The 19455-nt window shown below is 44.3% G+C and overlaps 1 protein-coding gene across 5 annotated transcripts in view; it reads left to right on the forward strand.

Annotated features, from left to right (window-relative positions):
- Positions 1-19189, forward strand: part of EBF2 (EBF transcription factor 2) — a 128079-nt gene extending 108890 nt beyond the window's left edge. For 3 of the 5 annotated variants that reach the window (XM_062510773.1, XM_062510774.1, XM_062510775.1), the window contains 7 exons: positions 234-360; positions 5113-5201; positions 6479-6544; positions 7869-8046; positions 10192-10377; positions 13265-13432; positions 19158-19189. In XM_062510773.1, coding sequence (XP_062366757.1) covers positions 234-360; positions 5113-5201; positions 6479-6544; positions 7869-8046; positions 10192-10377; positions 13265-13432; positions 19158-19189 — 846 coding nt within the window. The remainder of the gene's footprint in view (positions 1-233; positions 361-5112; positions 5202-6478; positions 6545-7868; positions 8047-10191; positions 10378-13264; positions 13433-19157) is intronic. The other 2 variants (XM_062510776.1, XM_062510778.1) reach the window with 2 other exon arrangements.
- The last annotated feature ends 266 nt before the right edge of the window (positions 19190-19455 follow it).

Here is a 19455-nt window from a genome sequence, read left to right on the forward strand (position 1 = left end):
TTTAATGGTGAGACCCTGGTATTGGTAGCCCAGAGAAGCTGTGGCTGCTCCACCCCTGGAAGTGTCCAAGGTTGAACAGGGCTCAGAGCAATCTGGGATAGAGAAAGGTGCTCCCTGGGGCAGGGACTGGATGATCTTTAGGGTCCTTCCAACCCAAACGTTTCTGTGATTCACTGCTGAAGTGAAGGAATAGAACAGAAAGCTGACGGTGCCTCTCCTGTTGCCGTTCCCAGCTGATCACACCTCACGCCATCCGTGTGCAGACGCCTCCCCGGCACATTCCCGGCGTGGTGGAGGTGACCTTGTCCTACAAATCCAAACAGTTCTGCAAAGGAGCACCAGGCAGGTTCATTTACACAGGTGGGTGCCTGGGATTTGGGCTGCAGGAGCTGTGTCGGTGATTTGGTGTGATTAATTAATTAATTAATTTACCCTCTTGCTCTTCCAAGGTCACTCAGGCAGTGGTGATGTTTTGGGGTATAAGGTTCCATAAGGCATTTTTACTTCACATTATTATTTTTCCCGACTGCTGTCACAAGATGGGTCTGCCTACATAAAATGCAAACAAATATTTATGTTCAACCTGATTATATTTGAGCTTTCCTTTCTTGTTCTTGTTCTTTTTTTTGGGTTTTTGTTTTTTTTTTGAAAGAGGCACGCTAAGACAGATGATTTGAAGAACGAAATGGCAAAAGTGTTGGAAAGATGAATATAAAAATTAGCTATACATTTGAAGGGTAAATCTGACTGGCACAGTGAGGCTGTTGTGGGACGTCATGTGTGGTGGCACTGCTGCACTCGTGGGGCTGGCTCTCAGCATTTCCACTCCAAAGTGCTCTCACCCAGGGTGCTGCAGCCTGGCCAGCAGCCTCCTCTCATCGCCAAAATGGGACGTGTGGACTTTTCCAAAAGGTTCCCACATGGAAAACATCCTGTTAGAGTGAAGCCAGCAGGATTCCGTAGACCTGTAAGGATGTGCTGGAGAGTACAGCAAAACCCCAGACAAATAAATGGCTCCTTGGAGGGGACTGGCAGCTGCTGAACCAACTTCAGCAGCTGAAGTAAGAGATGAAACACTTAAAATGAGAGATAAAAGCCTGTTTTTAAGTCACCACACCCAAACATTTAGTGTGTGCCTTCATCTGGTGAGGATGCAGGTTGCACACACATCCCTGTTCTGCATTGCTTTCCTTTCATCAGCTGCTCCTGCAAGAGAAAGACATTTGTTCTCCGCTGCTAATCTTGCTGTAGCCTCATATTCTGCTTTTAAAACGACACAAATTCAAATTCTCTGCTGCTGTAAGTGGCTCCATTATAGTTCCCTTGGCTTTAATAACACACCAGTTTATGCCAGCTGAGGGCACGTCTTGGAGGCTTTCCTAGCTCAGCTTTGATCACAGCTCTGCATTTACTTTGTCACAGAAATGCTAACCTGGAAATGTGTATATCAGGGAGATTTGGAACATAATTTTCCTTGCTGAGCAGAAATCCTCCAGGGGTTACCTTGTCAGAGCAAAGCAATATAAAATCATCAGTGGGAGAGGTTGGGCTCTGGGTTGTGCTGTCTCAGCCTCTGTGCCAGGATCCAGGGATGGGAAGGTGATGGTTTGCTAAATCTTGTGAGGAGATTGGAGATCTTGTTTTCTGCTTGTGAGAAGCAACACTTACAAGGATGTAGAGAGCTCTATAAATTGCAAGAGTGAGTTGGACAGAAAAAGCTGAGGTGACAAAGCATTTCCTGCTGTCACTGCTTTAGCCTGTGAGAGACATGGGGAAAAAGAGAATTCCAGGATCTGAGGGGGCGGATGGGAAAACCAGAGAGGGACCCTTCATCAAGAACTGTAGTGACAGAATGAGGAGTAATGGGTTGGAACTGAAAGAGAGGACATTGAGGTGAGGTTTACAAAAGAAATTCCTCCCAGTGGGGGTGGTGAGGCCCTGGCACAGGTTGCCCACATCAGCAGCTGTGACTGCCCCATCCCTGGGAGTGTCCAAGGCCAGGTTGGATGGGGCTTGGAGCAGCCAGGACGAGTGGAAGGTGTCCCTGCTCATGGCAGCAGGGTAGAACAAGATGATTTTTCAGGTCCTTCCCAACCCAAACAAGCCAATGATTCAAACTTTGATGCCACAGGTGCCTCTTCTCTGGTAACACCTTAAAGGTTGGGCAGCCCCCTGCAAAATCTGCTCTCCCTCTGCCACAGCCTTATGGGTTCAGGGTGTTTCTAGAGATACCAGACTTTGATTCTCCTGTTTTCCCTGTGCTTTGTGGGGTAGATCCAAGGTGAGCTGCAGAGCTCTGGCCCTTTCCCACATCTCCCAGGGTGATACCAGCACGAGCTGCTGCCACTCAGGGTAACTCATGCATCATCCTCCTCCAGCAGTCTGGTGTGCTTTGATGTGTGCTGATATAATTAATATTTTCAATGTCAGCACTGTGCTGGGTGGGTTTTGCAGCCAGGCCCCGCAGAGAGGGGCTGAGCTGCCACTGCAGCTCTGGCAGATGCAGCCAAGTGTCATGGAAGAACTTGCTCAGCTGTGAGAATCCTTCTTCCCCTCCTATTCCAGCAAGGCAGAATAGCTGTGTTTAAGATGAAAACACAGGTTTGGAAGGGTAAAGAACATCAGAGAGGAAGCACTGTCCAGACTCTGAGCCTCACAAAAATAAAATCAGTTGTTGACACATTTAGATCCCTCCCTACTCTTTTACAACAAATCTGTTGTTGCAACAGGCGTGCTAAGGAGAGGTTTACAGGCTCACTGATAATTTAGTTTATTCCCTAGGTGGCTTCTCTTTTTGTGCATAAATTATATCATGTCATGCCAAGATTTTTAAACTGTTTTAGGAACTTCAAGAGACCCCTTGAACCTGAAACTCTGGATTTGAGGGTTGCCAAAGGGATTTTGTACCTGAGTCCATTTTCTGAGTGGTTTCATTTTAGATATCTGATTTCTAGGAAATGATGAACAGCCTGCTTGTGTGTCAGATCCCTTTATGGTCTCTGAATCCATGAACGCCAAAGCATTTGGATATAATTCTGGCATATTTCTATGTGACACACAGATAAATCACTCCTGACCCAGCAGCTCTTTCCTCTCTGGAAGTGAGATTGTGGGGAAGCTGCTTAAGCTTGTTGGTGGATTCTTCATCTTTGGCCTCTGCTTGGGAAGGTGTCGTTTACTCCTCCAAGTACTTGGTGCTGGTTTTTCCACAGGATTTCACAACGGAGATATTTTTGTTCCATTAATGAGTAAAACCAGTAGTGGGCAATTTTGTTGCAGGCTGTACAGAAGACCTTTGTGCTGAAAGACATAAAGTACACATTGATTCAAGATGGCTGAGTCCTGAGAACAATTCAGCATTGTTGGGAAATCATTTGCTGCTGTTGATCTATCAGGATGAAACCGTCCATGCCAACCCATTGGAAAAATGTTTGTTGAATAATAGCCAGCTTCTTCTTCCTGAATTACCATTTTGCATATTCCCACTAGCTATTTTTAGTAACTTTATATATGTTTGAATTCCTATGTATTTCACATTTGAATTCCTATATATTTCACAATTCTGTAGCTTTAGACATAAAACTTAAATGAGTAGATTTGTGATCAAGAAGAGAAATGGCACATAATGATGTTTAGGCTCTTGAGAGAACTGACCCCTAATTCTCAGGATTATTAGCAAAGTAACCCACCCCCCAAAAAACCTCCTCTTCCCAAACGGGATGTAGATTCTGTGGCAGTTGAAATGTGTATTATTAAACTCCTTAAGCAAACCAGAATGGCTCCCAGTGGAGAGCAAAGACATTCTAAGTATAGCCAAGACTAAATTCTCAGGTCTGGGTTTTCTCTGCTCAATTCCCACTCGATTATCTCCTGTAATATTTAAACTTCATGCCATGCCATAATTATTTAATAAAAAGTAAATATAAAATGTATCTCAGTGGGGGATGTGACCTTTTACCTTCATGTTGTTCTACCAAAGGCAGACAGGGATAAACAGGGAACCTGGGTCAGTGTAAAAGTCTGTCTCACTTGATGGGTTCATCCCCTTGTGCAGGATATGGTTCTCCTATGAGGTGCTCAGGATATTTTGGATGATTCAATAGGAACCATCAGCATCTCTTGTAATCAAGGGTTTTCAGCTGGGCCAGTGCCAGAGCTAGTTATTTTTAAAAATAAACCTTTTTCTTTCCCCCCAAAGGACCACAAATGGTACAAGAAGGTCTAAGCCAGCACTGACCGAGGGTAGTGCTAAAGGACATACATATGTTACTTATTAAATGTGTCATGAAATTCTTCACAGAATCCTCAGCACGAATGTGTCGTTTGTGCTACAATGTGCATTCTGAAGGATAAGGGAATTCAAAGAAAAACATCCCGGTGACTGTGCTGGTGCACAGTGGCACTGCTGAGGTGTTGCAAGCAGGCAGAGCCCAAGCACACAGAATGCTCAAAGCTGACTTTTGGCTTCTGCACCAATTGAAATTGGAGTTTGAATGATCAGAAATTCGATTATCATTGCTGCGATTTCCTAGCAGAGACTAGGAGAGTGCCTGAAGTTTTCTGAAATCATCAGTGATGTCAGTAGGGCTCTGCCAGCTATTGCTAACTGAGGATCTGGGTCAAAATATCCTGGTTTATCCACCAGAGATTCAGATCATTACAGGGAAGTGGCGGCGTATGCAGAACACACAATTGGGAAGGGAATGTGTCTAATGAAGAGCTGTGCCCTACTTCGGGACTGCAAAACGTTGGGGGCATGTGTGGAATGTGTTTATTAGAGGAGCAAACACGGCTGGCTGATTTCTGGCTGTGTAACCAGCAGGACAAGACCTGTTCTGGTGTGTGTTTGTCTCATAATTTGCTTTATTGCTGTCATGGTTTTGTCCAGAGTGAAACATTCATCCTTAAAGGAGGATTTTGTGACAGCGCTGCTGCATCTTGCAAATTATTAATTCAGCCTTTGATAGAGGATAAGAAGTCAGCCAGGGAAACTGGAGCACTTTTAAGGGCAGAAGTTGTGATTTCTTTGTTGCCCTATTGAGACAGAGCCATATAAAAATAATGTTTAGATACACTCATAAAATGTGGTGGGGTTTGATGTTTTCCTTCCAGCTTTAAATGAACCTACCATAGATTACGGCTTCCAAAGACTGCAGAAGGTCATCCCAAGACATCCCGGGGACCCTGAACGATTAGCTAAGGTAAAATAATTTTAAGCATTTCACTCAGCCCACCCAATGGTGTTCACTTCTAATTCATAAAAGACACTCAGTTATACCTTAAATTACAATCACATCTGAATTCACCACATCTGGCACGAGTGGGATTGTGCAGAACCCACGGTGATTTTTGTGTGTTCGAGTTCCGACAGCCTCTGTGGAATTTTGCTGCTGAGTTGAGTCCAGTGAGCGTTCCCAGCTCGTTGTCCTTGTGCTCTGCCCCATCCTTGGTGGCAGATCCCTGACCCCAAATGCTGTGGCCGTGCAAAGGGATGTGTTTAATCCCACACACACCCCCGCGTCCCTGCAAAGGGATGCTCTGAAACCCCCGGGGGAGCAGGGACACCTTGGGTTTGTCTCGGTGCTCGGTGCTGCTGAGGGGAGCAGGTTCAGGACTCTGGAGAGCTCCGGGTCACGGAGAGCCCCGGCCCCGGCACGGCCGAGCCAGGGATCAGCCCCGCTGGATCCGAGGGACTCCTGCCTTGGGGGGCTGCTCTGACCCACTGGGAAGGCTTAAATTCCTCAGGTACCTGGCAAATAACACCTGGTGAACGCAGCCGGGCTTCAGAGTGACCACACACAAACACTGCAGTCACTGCAGAGAATGCTAGCTCCTGGTTTTACTTTATTAACTATTCTATTCTATTCTATTCTATTCTATTCTATTCTATTCTATTCTATTCTATTCTATTCTATTCTATTCTATTCTATTCTATTCTATTCTATTCTATTCTATTCTATTCTATTCTATTCTATTCCATTCCATTCCATTCCATTCCATTCCATTCCATTCCATTCCATCCCAATCCCATCCCATCCCATCCCATCCCATCCCATCCCACCCCATCCCATCCCAATCCCATCCCAATCCCATCCCAATCCCATCCCCTTAATCTTTTTATTGCATTCATTTTTAAAATTTTACTTTAGGCTAGCCTGGTCTATTCTCTTATTCAATTTACTATTTTGCTTTATTTATTTTATCTTATTTTATTGTTGTATTGTGTTTATTCTATTTACTTTTAATTTTATATTTTATTTATTCAATATTTATTTAATTGATTGTATTTTTATGTATTTTTATTTATTAGAAATTTATTTTTATTGTTTATTATTTTTTATATTTTTATCTATTTATTTTTTGTTTTGATGATTTATTTTCTTTATTTATTATATATTTCTTTTACTTCATTTTATTGACCAGAGATATTTTATTTTTTTTTTTGCCATTAAAACACCTCTTTCCCTCTGCCCCACAGGAAATGCTGCTGAAAAGAGCTGCTGATCTGGTTGAGGCCCTGTACGGGACCCCCCACAACAACCAGGTCAGACTGCCAGGGGTGGGACAGTGCAGCCCAAAACCCCAGGAAGGTTTCCCATTCCCACTCCCATTCCCATTCCCATTCCCATTCCCATTCCCATTCCCATTCCCATTCCCGTTCCCGTTCCTGTTCCCGTTCCTGTTCCCATTCCCATTCCCCTTCCCATTTCCAGACCCCAGGAAGGTTTCCCATTCCCCATTCCCATCCCCGTCCCCGTCCCCGTCCCTGTCCCCGTCTCCATCCCCATTCCCATTCCCACTCCCATTCCCATTCCCATTCCCGTTCCCATTCCCATTCCCGCACCCCAGGAAGGTTTCCCATTCCTGTTCCCATTCCCATACCCCAGGAAGGTTTCCCGTTCCCATTCCCATTCCCGTTCCCATTCCCAGACCCCAGGAAGTTTTCCCATTCCCATTCCCGTTCCCATTCCTAGACCCCAGGAAGGTTTCCTGTTCCCATTCCCACTCCCATTCCCACTCCCCATTCCCATTCCCACTCCCATTCACATTCCCATTCCCGTTCCCATTCCCATTCCCACACCCCAGGAAGGTTTCCCATTCCCATTCCCATTCCCGTTCCCATTCCCATTGCCGTTCCCATTCCCAGACCCCAGGAAGGTTTCCCATTCCCGTTCCCATTCCTAGACCCCAGGAAGGTTTCCTGTTCCCATTCCCACTCCCATTCCCACTCCCCATTCCCATTCCCACTCCCATTCACATTCCCATTCCCGTTCCCATTCCCATTCCCACACCCCAGGAAGGTTTCCCATTCCCATTCCCATTCCCGTTCCCATTCCCATTGCCGTTCCCATTCCCAGACCCCAGGAAGGTTTCCCATTCCCGTTCCCATTCCTAGACCCCAGGAAGGTTTCCTGTTCCCATTCCCACTCCCATTCCCACTCCCATTCCCATTCCCATTCCCATTCCCATTCCCATTCCCATTCCCAGACCCCAGGAAGGTTTCCTGTTCCCGTTCCCATTCCCAGACCCCAGGAAGTTTTCCCGTTCCCATTCCCAGACCCCAGGAAGTTTTCCTGTTCCCATTCCCATTCCCATTCCCAGACCCCAGGAAGGTTTCCTGTTCCCGTTCCCATTCCCAGACCCCAGGAAGTTTTCCCGTTCCCATTCCCAGACCCCAGGAAGTTTTCCCATTCCCATTCCCAGACCCCAGGAAGTTTTCCCATTCCCATTCCCATTCCCACACCCCAGGAAGGTTTCCTGTTCCCGTTCCCACTCCCAGACCCCAGGAAGCTTTCCCATTCCCATTCCCATACCCCAGGAAGGTTTCCCATCCCTCCATCCCACCCTGAGCTGTCCCTCGTTCTCAGGACCTGATCCTGAAGCGCGCGGCCGACATTGCCGAGGCTCTGTACAGCGTTCCCCGCAACCCCGCGCAGATCCCGGCGCTGTCCAGCTCCCCTGCCCACAGCTCCATGATGGGAATCAACTCCTACGGCAGCCAGCTGGGCGTCAGCATCTCCGAGTCGGCACAGGGCAACAACCAGGGTGAGCTCTTGGCCTTCAGAATGCAAGAAATCCTCAAATTTCTCTAAATCAAAGCCAGGAAAAGAATACAGGATTTGAATTGAGAAGGATTCAGAAGTAAATATAAAATGTGTCTCAGTGGGGAATGTGATCTTTTACCTTCTACCAAAGGCAGACAGGGATAAACAGAGAGCAGGGATAAATAGGTGCTAGAAGTAAGAATGAAGATTTAAAGTTCAAAGCAGAGATGTGTTAAATAGAAAAAAGCTTAGTTATAAAGTTAAAGATATAAAAATAATAAAGTCATTGAAAAGGTGACAGAATGGGTTTGTGTGTCCGAACAGGACTGGCTGAGAAAGGTCACATTGTAATTAGATGAAATTTCTTAGTATTGTGTTAGAAACATAATTATCAACAAAATAATATCAATAATATCAACATAATAATATCAGCAATAATATCAAAAATATCAAACAAAATATTGTTGGCAGTGTTTTATTGATGAATAAGTCCTTAAAAGATCTTGTAAGTCTTGTGACTTCTGGTCATGCTCTCAATGCCTCTAAGAAGAACTCGCGTTTTCTGTAGAAGAGAAGAAAAATAAATTGCACTTTCTGAGCAACCACAAGAATAAGAAAGAATCCCCATGGAATGTGAGAAGGTGGCAGCAGAAATCCCACAGTGAGCCCCAAAGTGTTCCCTGCACCCTGGCAACCCCAACCCAGTCTCATTCCAGTTGTTTTTTCCCCAGCTCAGTTTTCCAACCTCTCCACGTGCCCAGCAATGGCTTTAACTCCCATCCCAAAGGGTGCTGCCCCCGTGTCTTATCCAAAGTAATTTTTTGATTCCTTTCGATACCACCTCGCCCATGAATTCCCTCCCTGTCCACCTCAAAATGCCTTTTTTTAAAAATTATATCTCTGTTTTCACAAATGACAATGGCAGCAGCTGGAGAAAAACTCCCAGAGAGGTGGGAAAATTTCCTTTTATTTGTTTTTAAGGCAGCTGCTTCAATGTTAATTTTACCAATATTCATATATTATATGTATTACATTTAGTCCAGACACACTATTGATTGCGAGGAAAATATGCCATAAAACACTGTAGTAATATTGGAGGAATTATCAACCTTTCTCCCTCCCAAATATTTTGATTTTTAGCACACGCAGTCTGTGGTTGATCTCAGTAATTGGCTGTGTTTAACACTCTAAGGCAGCGAACCCAGGTCCTTTAAAATTAATTTTCTATCTGCCCAGTTAAAATCCAGCATGAATAAAATTTTGCTCATTTTTTCAAGCTTTTACCAGCCCTGTATTAGAACCTCATAATGTAAATGAGCAGAAATTACCTGACTTGATATACTTATATATTATATCTAAATAGTGACTACTCTTAATGCAATTATTGTATCAGTCTCTCTAATGGAAGTTTTTCCATGGAAAAACAGTTTGCAGCTGGAATAATGATTTTGTGCTTTTATTCTGGTAGCTACAAATTTAAACTCTCTTTTTGAGTTAAAAAAGGCTAAATTTTGGCTCTCAAATATTTGTTAGCATTTTTTAATATGACAAAAATGGGGTTTACTTATCCACTTTACTCTTTCTCCCAAGTAGAGGAAATTAAAAGTTAAACTACAAACTTTATATGAGTTATAATTTCCCCTTAGTAATGTACTTGCTTTATCTGTAATTCAACAATTCAACAATAATTTCAAGAGGAAAACCTCCCCCATTCAATGGTAGAAAAATATTATAAATATATTCTCATATATTATGAATTCTACCCCAGCTACACATAAAAACGTTGTCCAGGTCTTCGGAATGAATTTAAAATTTAAATAATTTGGGGTTTTTTTAAAAAAAAACGTACATCAGATCACTTCAAAAAACTCAGCTCAGAACTTAAACCGCAGGGGAAAAAAAATTTTTTTTTCGGAATTTATTTCGAAAAAAGTTTTATTTTATTTTTTAAATTTTTATTATATTTATATTATTTTTTTTTTATCTTTTCATTTTATTTCGGAAAAAAAAAAAAAAAAAAAGAATTTACCGAATTTATCGGCGTTGCCTAGACATTTTAAATAACGTGGATTTTGACGACGTTTGTGTAAGCAGGGGATGCTCAGGAGGAAGCTTTGAGGTGCTCTGAAATGCGCTTTGTTTCCAGGTTACATCCGCAACACCAGCAGCATCTCCCCCCGGGGGTACTCGTCCAGCTCCACCCCGCAGCAATCCAACTACAGCACGTCCAGCAACAGCATGAACGGCTACAGCAACGTGCCCATGGGCAACCTGGGCGTACCCGGCTCGCCAGGCTTCATCAACGGCTCCCCGACGGGATCCCCGTACGGATGTACGGCCCTGCCTCCAGATACCCCTTAGAGCCCCTTAGAGCCCCCTTAGAGCCCCTTAGAGCCCCCTTAGAGCCCCTTAGAGCCCCCTTAGAGCCCCTTAGAGCCCCTTAGAGTGCCCTTAGAGCCCCTTAGAGCCCCCTTAGAGCCCCCTTAGAGCCCCTTAGAGCCCCCTTAGAGCCCCCTTAGAGCCCCTTAGAGCCCCCTTAGAGCCCCTTAGAGCCCCTTAGAGCCCCTTAGAGCCCCCTTAGAGCCCCTTAGAGCCCCCTTAGAGCACCTTAGAGCCCCCTTAGAGCCCCTTAGAGCACCTTTAGAGCCCCTTAGAGCCCCTTAGAGCCCCTATAGAGCACCTTAGAGCCCCTTAGAGCCCCTATAGAGCACCTTAGAGCACCTTAGAGCCCCTTTAGAGCCCCTTAGAGCCCCTTAGAGCCCCTTAGAGCCCCTTAGAGCCCCCTTAGAGCCCCTTAGAGCACCTTAGAGCCCCTTAGAGCCCCCTTAGAGCCCCCTTAGAGCCCCTTAGAGCCCCCTTAGAGCCCCCTTAGAGCCCCTTAGAGCCCCCTTAGAGCCCCCTTAGAGCCCCTTAGAGCCCCTTAGAGCCCCCTTAGAGCCCCCTTAGAGCCCCTTTAGAGCCCCTTTAGAGCTTGTTTATACCCCTTTTTTACCCCATTTTTCCCCATTTATATCCCATTTATACCCCATTTATGTGTCATTTATACCCCATTTATACCCTGTCAATACCCTGTTAATACTCTGTTTATACCCCATTTATACCCCATTTATGTGTCATTTATACCCCACTTATGCCCCATTTATACCCCACTTATGCCCCATTTATACCCCATTTATGGCTTGTTTATAGCTTGATTATAACCCGTTCATGCCCCATTCATACCCCATTTATACCCTGTTTATATCCCATTTATATCCCATTTATACCCTGTTTATACCCCATTTATATCCAATTTATACCCTGTTTATACCCCATTTATATCCAATTTATATCCCACTTATACCCTGTTTATATCCCATTTATACCCTGTTTATACCCTGTTGATATCCCGTTTATACCCCGTTTACACCCCATTTATATGCTGTTTATACCCCATTTATACCTGGTGTATACCTTGTTTATACCCTGTTTACTTCCCATTTACACCCCATCCTGCAGAACACCCCATTTCCACCTCTTCTGCCTCAATGACCCCATTTCCACCCCATCCTTCCCCACTGACACCATTTCCACCCCATTTTCACCCCATTTCCACCCCATCCTTCCTCAGTGACCCTATTTCTTCATCTTTCCTCACTGACCCCATTTCGACCCCATTTCCACCCCATCCTTCCTCAGTGACCCCATTTCCACCCCATTTTCACCCCATTTCCACCCCATCCTTCCTCAATGACCCTATTTCTTCATCTTTCCTCAGTGACCCCATTTCCACCCCATTTCCACCCCATCCTTCCTCAGTGACCCCATTTCCACCCCATTTCCACCCCATCCTTCCTCAGTGACCCCATTTCCACCCCATTTCCACCCCATTTCCACCCCATCCTTCCTCAATGACCCTATTTCTTCACCTTTCCTCACTGTCCCCATTTCCACCCTTTCCTGCTCCCTCCTACCTCAGAATCCACCAAAAACCCCTTCAGTGCACATTTTATCCAAGGCTCTCTTTGTGTTTGAGTACAAACTAGAAAAGCCTCCCGTTTTTTGGTTTGGTTTTTTTTTGGTTTTTTTTTTTTTTTGAGTGTTGAACCTTGCTTCTTTATTTTCCTCTACTTTTTTATCCTTCCAGAGATTCCTGAGTGGCAAAGCCACCGTGGGAAATTTGGTGCAATTTGCAGCTTTATTAAGCCAGTAGCCACTGCTTTTAGCACAGAGACTTTGCAAATCCTGGGTAAAAGCCACTCTGAAATAATTTTTATGAGTTTGAAGGCATTACCAATAACTGAGAACTGAATTGGGGATTAATTTCCTGTGACACTATATTAACTTCATAACCAGAAATAGAACATATAATGGAATTAAGCTCTCAATTTCTGCTTGTTTTACCATGAGCAGCCACTCTTCCTTCCACACCTTGATATCCCTCTGGCTAGGAAATGTGTAAAAAACAAAAAAAAATATATATACACCACCAACTATGCTGTAAGTAAATAATTAAATATGTGTATATATATATATATAAACAGGATGAAAAGTTAAACAGATTATTATTATTATTATTATTATTATTATTATTATTATTATTATTATTATCCCCTCTTCTTCTGGAGCTTTCCATAAAAAAAGGACCAGATCTCCAGCATCGCGTTGTTTTGATTTCAGACTAATACTTCCAAGAGACCTGGTAATTCACATGAAATTTTGTTCTTTGTTCCTCCTTTTGCTGAGGAACAGCTGACATTGTTCTGGAAGCTCAGCAAACATCTCCTGGACAAGTCATTGGGCATAGAAATGTGTTTTTTTTCTTGCAAGGCGCTTCTTTAAAAAGTAGCCAATTTAGAGTAATATCTAAGCAGCAGCTTGAAACCAAGGAAAGTTAATTTGTAAGAAATTGGGGAAGACACGGGATTTGCCAACCTTTCCAAATTCCAAGGACACTGAGTGGAAAGGCCATTACTGTTCCTATTGACTCCTTTTTCCCTTGATGGCTTTCAGTCTTCTGGCACCCTCACCCTTAATTTTGAAAGAATTAAGTACCATTTTTTCTGAACTCTTCCAGTTAAGTCCCTCTCTACTTCAGACTTACTCTAATTATACTCATTGAGAGAATGAGACCTCCTTTGAGAGGCAGAACGAGGAGTCACGCAACGGATCCTTGAAACTCTTTTACCAAATTTCTGATGAGAAATCCCTTTTTTTTTTTTTTGTTTTCCCTTCGGCAGTGATGTCTTCAAGTCCAACAGTTGGTTCCTCCAGCACTTCTTCCATCCTCCCGTTCTCCTCCTCGGTGTTCCCTGCTGTCAAACAGAAGAGTGCCTTTGCTCCTGTCATCAGACCCCAAGGGTCCCCCTCTCCTGCCTGCTCTAGTGGCAATGGGAATGGGTTCAGAGGTGAGGATTCGCATTAAATTGATGTTTGGGTAAACGCAGCCACCAGCAATCATCACCTCGAGTGCCATCACATGGGGGGAAAGGAGGGACAATCTGCCCCAGGCCAGCTGGATGAAAGGATTGAGCCAAGCTTTTGGCTTTAAAGCAGGGGTCTGGTTTCCACAGGAAGGTTCTGACCCGATGCATTTCAACCCCAGAATGGGCTGGGCTGGGCTGGGCTGGGAGAGGATCCTAAAAATCCAGTTCCAGCCCCCGCCACAGGCAGGGACACCTTTCCCTGGAATGCAGTGGAATAGCAGCTCTTTAGTGGGGAACGACTTCTCCTCAGGCTTGGGGGGCACGTTAAACAGGGCAGAGTTAATCCCCAGCTCTGTCCAGAACACAAACCTGCTGCAAGGTTTAGGCTCAGCCTGGGAATTGAGCCCCACAGCCCATTTACAGCCCTTTTAAAGGTGATCTGTGAAACAAATGTGAGCAGTGAGATAAGAATGGAAACCTGTACCGAATTCTTACATTTAACGGGCTGGGGGTGGGGGGGGGGGTGCAGCACATAAATATGCTCCAAGTCTCCATAAAAAATGCCTTTATAGGGCCTGGGAAGTCATCTGGCTCCTTCAGACTTCACTAGAGATAGCCTAGGAAACACAAGTCTGGGAATTGAGCCGTGCCAAGAGGCAGTGGTAATTCCAAATGAGCCCCACAAACAGCACCTGTTGGGCTGGGTGTGATATAAACCCTCAGCTGGGCCACAGGGACTTGCACAAAGTGTGATTATTTTATGTAATAAGGAAATTCTAAGTGTGCTGGACAAAAACAGTAACACTTTTAAAGGCTAACTCAGAGAATTCTGAAACAGCTCCTTCCCCTGCCCCAATTACAAGAAAATCCAATTTCCTAATATAATTTTCTTCCCATGAATGGGTAGATCCATTGATCTCACCACATGAACGCATAGATTTAAGTCTGCTTTAAAGTTAAACTTGTCTAAGTGTTATGTAGAGAAGGTCTAAATATTATGCCTAAATATTAAGGCGTTACCTGAGGTGGTGCTAAACACAAATCAGAGAGAAAATCACTCAGCTGCTTCTGGGAGAAAGAAAAAGGACAGATTAAAAAAACTACTGAAATATTTAAATGAATAATTTTCTTTAAGATAACACTCAAGGCTCTGCTTAGGAAGAGTTTCTCTCTCTTTCAACCAATAAAGAAATAAAGTGCTAGAGACCAGTTGGTGCCATCTGTGCCATTTGGTGTCTATAACGTATTTTATCCGGTCTAGAAAACAGTAATTAATGAGAGATTCTAAAAATCGAGCTTTAACATCAAATAAAACAAAATCTCAAAGCTAAAACCTGACATCCATCCATGTTTACTGACCAAAGTCCAGTCCTGAGCTGGTCAGGGTTAATTTATGAGTTAAGGCTGTGAATAATTGTTGAACTAGCAAAATCAGAGATAAATGGATACAGAATTTATTAACCACATCCCTTTCTTTGTGGGATTTCTACCTGTACATCAGCACAAACAGCAGTATATTCCCATTTACAGCTGTTAAATATAAATATCCAGTAAAGCAGGGCTGCTCAGTGACACAACAAGAGGAAACAAGGTTTGTTACACCAGGTCTTGGTAACTGTTGAACTCTTCCAGCCATGGATGCAAATTCCAGCTGAAATATTTAAATTGATGCAAGCTGGGGAGCACATGCTTTGGAAAGGATCCAGGTACACGCAGCCTGATATCCAAATTAACGTTCCCACAGTGCTGACAGACAGATGTGGCCAAAAAGTCAACGGGAGGCTCCCAAAGAGGCAGTGGGAGATGGGTAATGCCCTCTGCCAGCCCCTGGGGCTGGAAACCAGGGATAGGTGTGTTTGGCATGGCATTTAGGGTTTATGTAGTGATTTATCAAAGTTAGGCATCCGAAAATGCTGCTGGAGGGAGAATAGCAAAACCACTGGGCAAGAAGTGAATATGGGCAGGCCTCTTTCCAAAGCACATTAACTCTGAATCTCCCCACCCAAAACATGTGGAAAACATCTCCCCAGTATATAGTAGTAATAATAATAATAATAATAATAATAATAATAATAATAATAATAATTATTATTATTATTATTATTATTATTATTATTATTATATCTACCCTTAGAGGATGATAATAATCTTCCTCTTCTTCTTCTTCTTCCTCTTACTACTACTACTACTATTATTATTATTATTATTACTACTATTATTATTATTTATCAGTCCCTCAGAGCATGCCACTCTCCTTACAGGCAGCAATGAAAATCTAGATTAGAACTTCCACAAATGTTAACCTTAGCAGTATTTAAGCCTGGATTAAAACCAGTCTAAAACAGGAGCAGCCGTGCAATCATCATCCTCAGATTTGCATTCCCGTTATTCCAGCCGTTTACAGGGATTTATTTATTTTTTTTTTTCTCCAGAAATGTATTTTAGGAGGATTTGCTCCCTGTGAGGGGCTGGGATGGAATTCCCAGAGGAGCTGTGGCTGCCCCTGGATCCCTGGCAGTGTCCAAGGCCAGGCTGGAGCACCTGGGACAGGGGGAGGTGTCCCTGCCATGCAGGGTGGGATGGGATGAGCTGAAATGTCCCTTCTACCCCAAACCATTCCATGATCCTGGAGTTCAGCACTAATCCCCTCCCCAGCTCTCACGTTTGAATTGCAGTGAGTCCTTCTCCACTCCAAGACAGTTTTCCAAAGGCCACTTGTACTCACCAGGCTTATGATCATTATTAATTGCACCCATTAAAGGTGCCCATCACCAGATCGTCTGGGTGCTACCCATCTTTGATTATTTATTTATAAAAAAAATTCTCCAACCTTGTGACAATTTTAATCAAGTGTTTCAGTTGATAATTGCAAGCTGTCAAGGTTAATACAATAAGGCTCATCTCTAATTCTTTTTCCATTTCCCTCCAAGAGAAGGAAAAAAAAAAAAAAAAAGGACCCTCTGGGATAATGACTGGTGGTTGCTCTATTCCCAACTCATCAGGGAGTGTCCTGCATTGAACCACCTTTATTGAAAAGTTACATCGATTCAATATATAGTAATACAGGCAAAAATAATTACAGCTTTGCTAGCAGTGTAAGACCTTAATCCAAACCTCCCAAACATTCAATAAAAAGCGATCCAGGCTGGGAATAGGCTTTTGACAGTGCAGCCCCAACGGGGAGTGGAGGTGGGGTGGAAATGGGCAGAGCAGGGTGTGTGAAAAGAGAGAGAAGCCTTGAGATGAGCTGAGGAAAAGCAGGTGAGAATTCCAGGCAATATTCCTCCACAGACTCTTTGTTGCAGGAGACAAATTTGTTGCAGTGACACAAATTGGGCTTTGCTTGTATTTTCTGTGTTATAGGACTTGCTATATCATGGAATCACAAAGTCACAAGATTATTTGGGCTGGGAGGGACATTAAAACCTATCCGGTGCCACCTCCCAGTATCCCAGATTGCTCCAAGCCCTGTCCAACCTGGCCTTGGACACTTCCAGGGGTGGAGCAGCCACAGCTTCTCTGGAAACCTGTTCCATTCCAAGACATATATTATTTTATTATTAATACCTCTAATCCTACAGTAAAAAATGTACTTTCATTTAAAGTTAAAAAAACTTCCCAAAATCATGCATCTACAAGTTTTCTCAAAATAAATTTGAAGAGGCACAGCAGAAACTCAGATTTAAACTTTACTTTGCTCTGCTGGAAGTTTCCCTTGATTCCAAAAACGTGAAAACACCGTTAATAAAAATAGTATCACAAGAAAGCATTTATGCCATTACGGACTGACTCTCCTGGGAGCAGAACTCAAACTGCACTGGCACCATGGCTGAAGCTGAGCCGTGCTGAGCTGTTCCAGGAAAGGTCACCTTGGATGGGGATGGGGACAAGGCAGCCAGGACACCTCAGACAAACTCCTGGAGGCAGCCCTTGGGTGGTTTAGCCTGGAGCAGGACATGAGGATCTGCTGCCCTGGGGTACCTGTGGGATGGAGCCAGCACAGAGAGCACGCACTCACCTCCTCCTCCAGGCCGGCAGAGCCTGGAGCAGGGCAGAAATCCAAGGCTGAATCAAGTTTTCCTTTCTAAGGACAGAAAGGGAAGCATGGGGTAAATATCCAGCACTCCATGTCGCTGTGGGACACCACCATTAGGATTATTTTTGGGGTTTGAGATAGGGAGAAGGAATGGAGCAGCATCCTTGGTGTCATTGGAAAATCTCTCTTCTAATGCACTCACGCATATCCCAAAAACAGGCATGAAAGTGTTTACCTGCTTTATTTGGGGTTGAAAATATCAGGAGCAACAGCAAATTCCAAAGCAATTACAGAAAGGATCTGTTTGACTTGGGGCTGTTGGGTTTCACTTTCTCTTTCAGCTATCTGCTAAAATTGGCAGGGACTTTAGCCCCAGTCAGTAAGAAAATATGAAAATATTTATTTTCCTATTGTATCAAATCACAGACCACATCCACAGTTGTTTAAAAACACAGCTCCAGTAACAGACTTGTGTTAGCTCAGGAACTTGCCCAAAGCAACTATTTTAAACCCTCTCAAGGAAAGGGTGAAATGAATTCTCAGGGGGACGGGGCTTTAAACACACCAATAATCCCCCAAATTTCAGTGAACGTAAATCTTTGCAGGATTAGGACCTTGCAGTGCACCGAGGCCCCTTTGAAAACGCGACTCGCTCATTTGTTATATAAATATGTCTAAACTCAACTCACCCCTCAAAACCTTGGGGAGCAGCACCGGTTCCAGGCAGCTCCAAACGTTGCTGCTGTTGGTTACGAGGAGTAGGGCTGCAATTAAAGGCAGGAGAGTGACTAATAAATAATTTACATGAGCCCAGTGTTCTGGGAGTGTGCCAGGTAGGGCTGCAGTGACTCAGACACGTGGGGGAAACCAAGTGAGGCTTTTTCCACTGGAACCAGACTGGCAAAACCCAGCCCCGGGTCTCGGCCGGTGATTCCGGGCTTGGAATTCCCTGGCTCGTGGCAATTCCCTTGTCAGCAGCACAGGGGGGAGCTCCCTTTGCTTCCACTCCTTTCCGTGCTCCCAGCCCTTCCAAGCACATGGGCAGGGTGGATGGGGAGCAGACCCTGCTCGGTTTTTGGGTTTTGAGGATGGTTTTGGGCACTGAGCTTGAGCAGTCTGAATTTGGGGCCAGTTCTGAGCAGTGTCCATCTCCAAGGACCACAGAAAAGCACTCAGAAATGGGAAGGTTTTTCTGCAAAGGCACATGAACTGATCCTCTCTCTTTTTTTATCCATTTAATAACCCTGGCTTTTCGCAGGATCAGAAAACCATGGAGTGGTTTGGGAAGGGACCTTAAATCCCATCCAGTTCCACCCCTGCCATGGGCAGGGACAGCTCCCACTGTCCCAGGTTGCTCCAAGCCCCGTCCAGCCTGGCCTTGGGCACTTCCAGGGGTCCAGGGGCAGCCACAGCTCCTCTGGGAATTCCCTCAGCCCCTCTCCACCCTCACAGGAAAAAAATTATTCCTTTTTATCCTGGAGAAGCCCTTTGCCCACTGCGTGGGCCGTGGTCAGTCCTCACAGTTCTCGCTGCATTACCAAAAGATTTAAAGCCACTAAAACTCCAACGTAGCCTCAGATCAAGCCCCTCCTGTGACTCCTAACTGCTCAATTTATATTTTCTTCCATAACATTTTGTCACAATTTCATCTTTTTCACTTCTCTTTTTCAGCCATGACTGGTCTTGTCGTTCCCCCGATGTAAGGAAGGGGCAGCTTTGCTGCTCTCCCTCTTCCCTTTTTTCCTCCTTTTTTTTTTTTTCGTTTTTCTTTTACAGCACAAAACTACTTATTGTGATGGACCACTAAAAGGAAAAAAATAGCACTACAAGCTCTTTTTTGGGGGAAAGCCAGGCCCAGGGGCAAAAAAAGGAACATTTTTTATGGATTGGACAAGATAGAAATCTGCATCATTTACCTGTTTCATATTTCTGACACAACCACATCAACTCCTCAACCATTAGGAATGAA

The sequence above is a fragment of the Cinclus cinclus genome, chromosome 29 (assembly GCF_963662255.1).
Source record: "Cinclus cinclus chromosome 29, bCinCin1.1, whole genome shotgun sequence".
In the NCBI taxonomy this organism is placed as follows: Eukaryota; Metazoa; Chordata; class Aves; order Passeriformes; family Cinclidae; genus Cinclus; species Cinclus cinclus.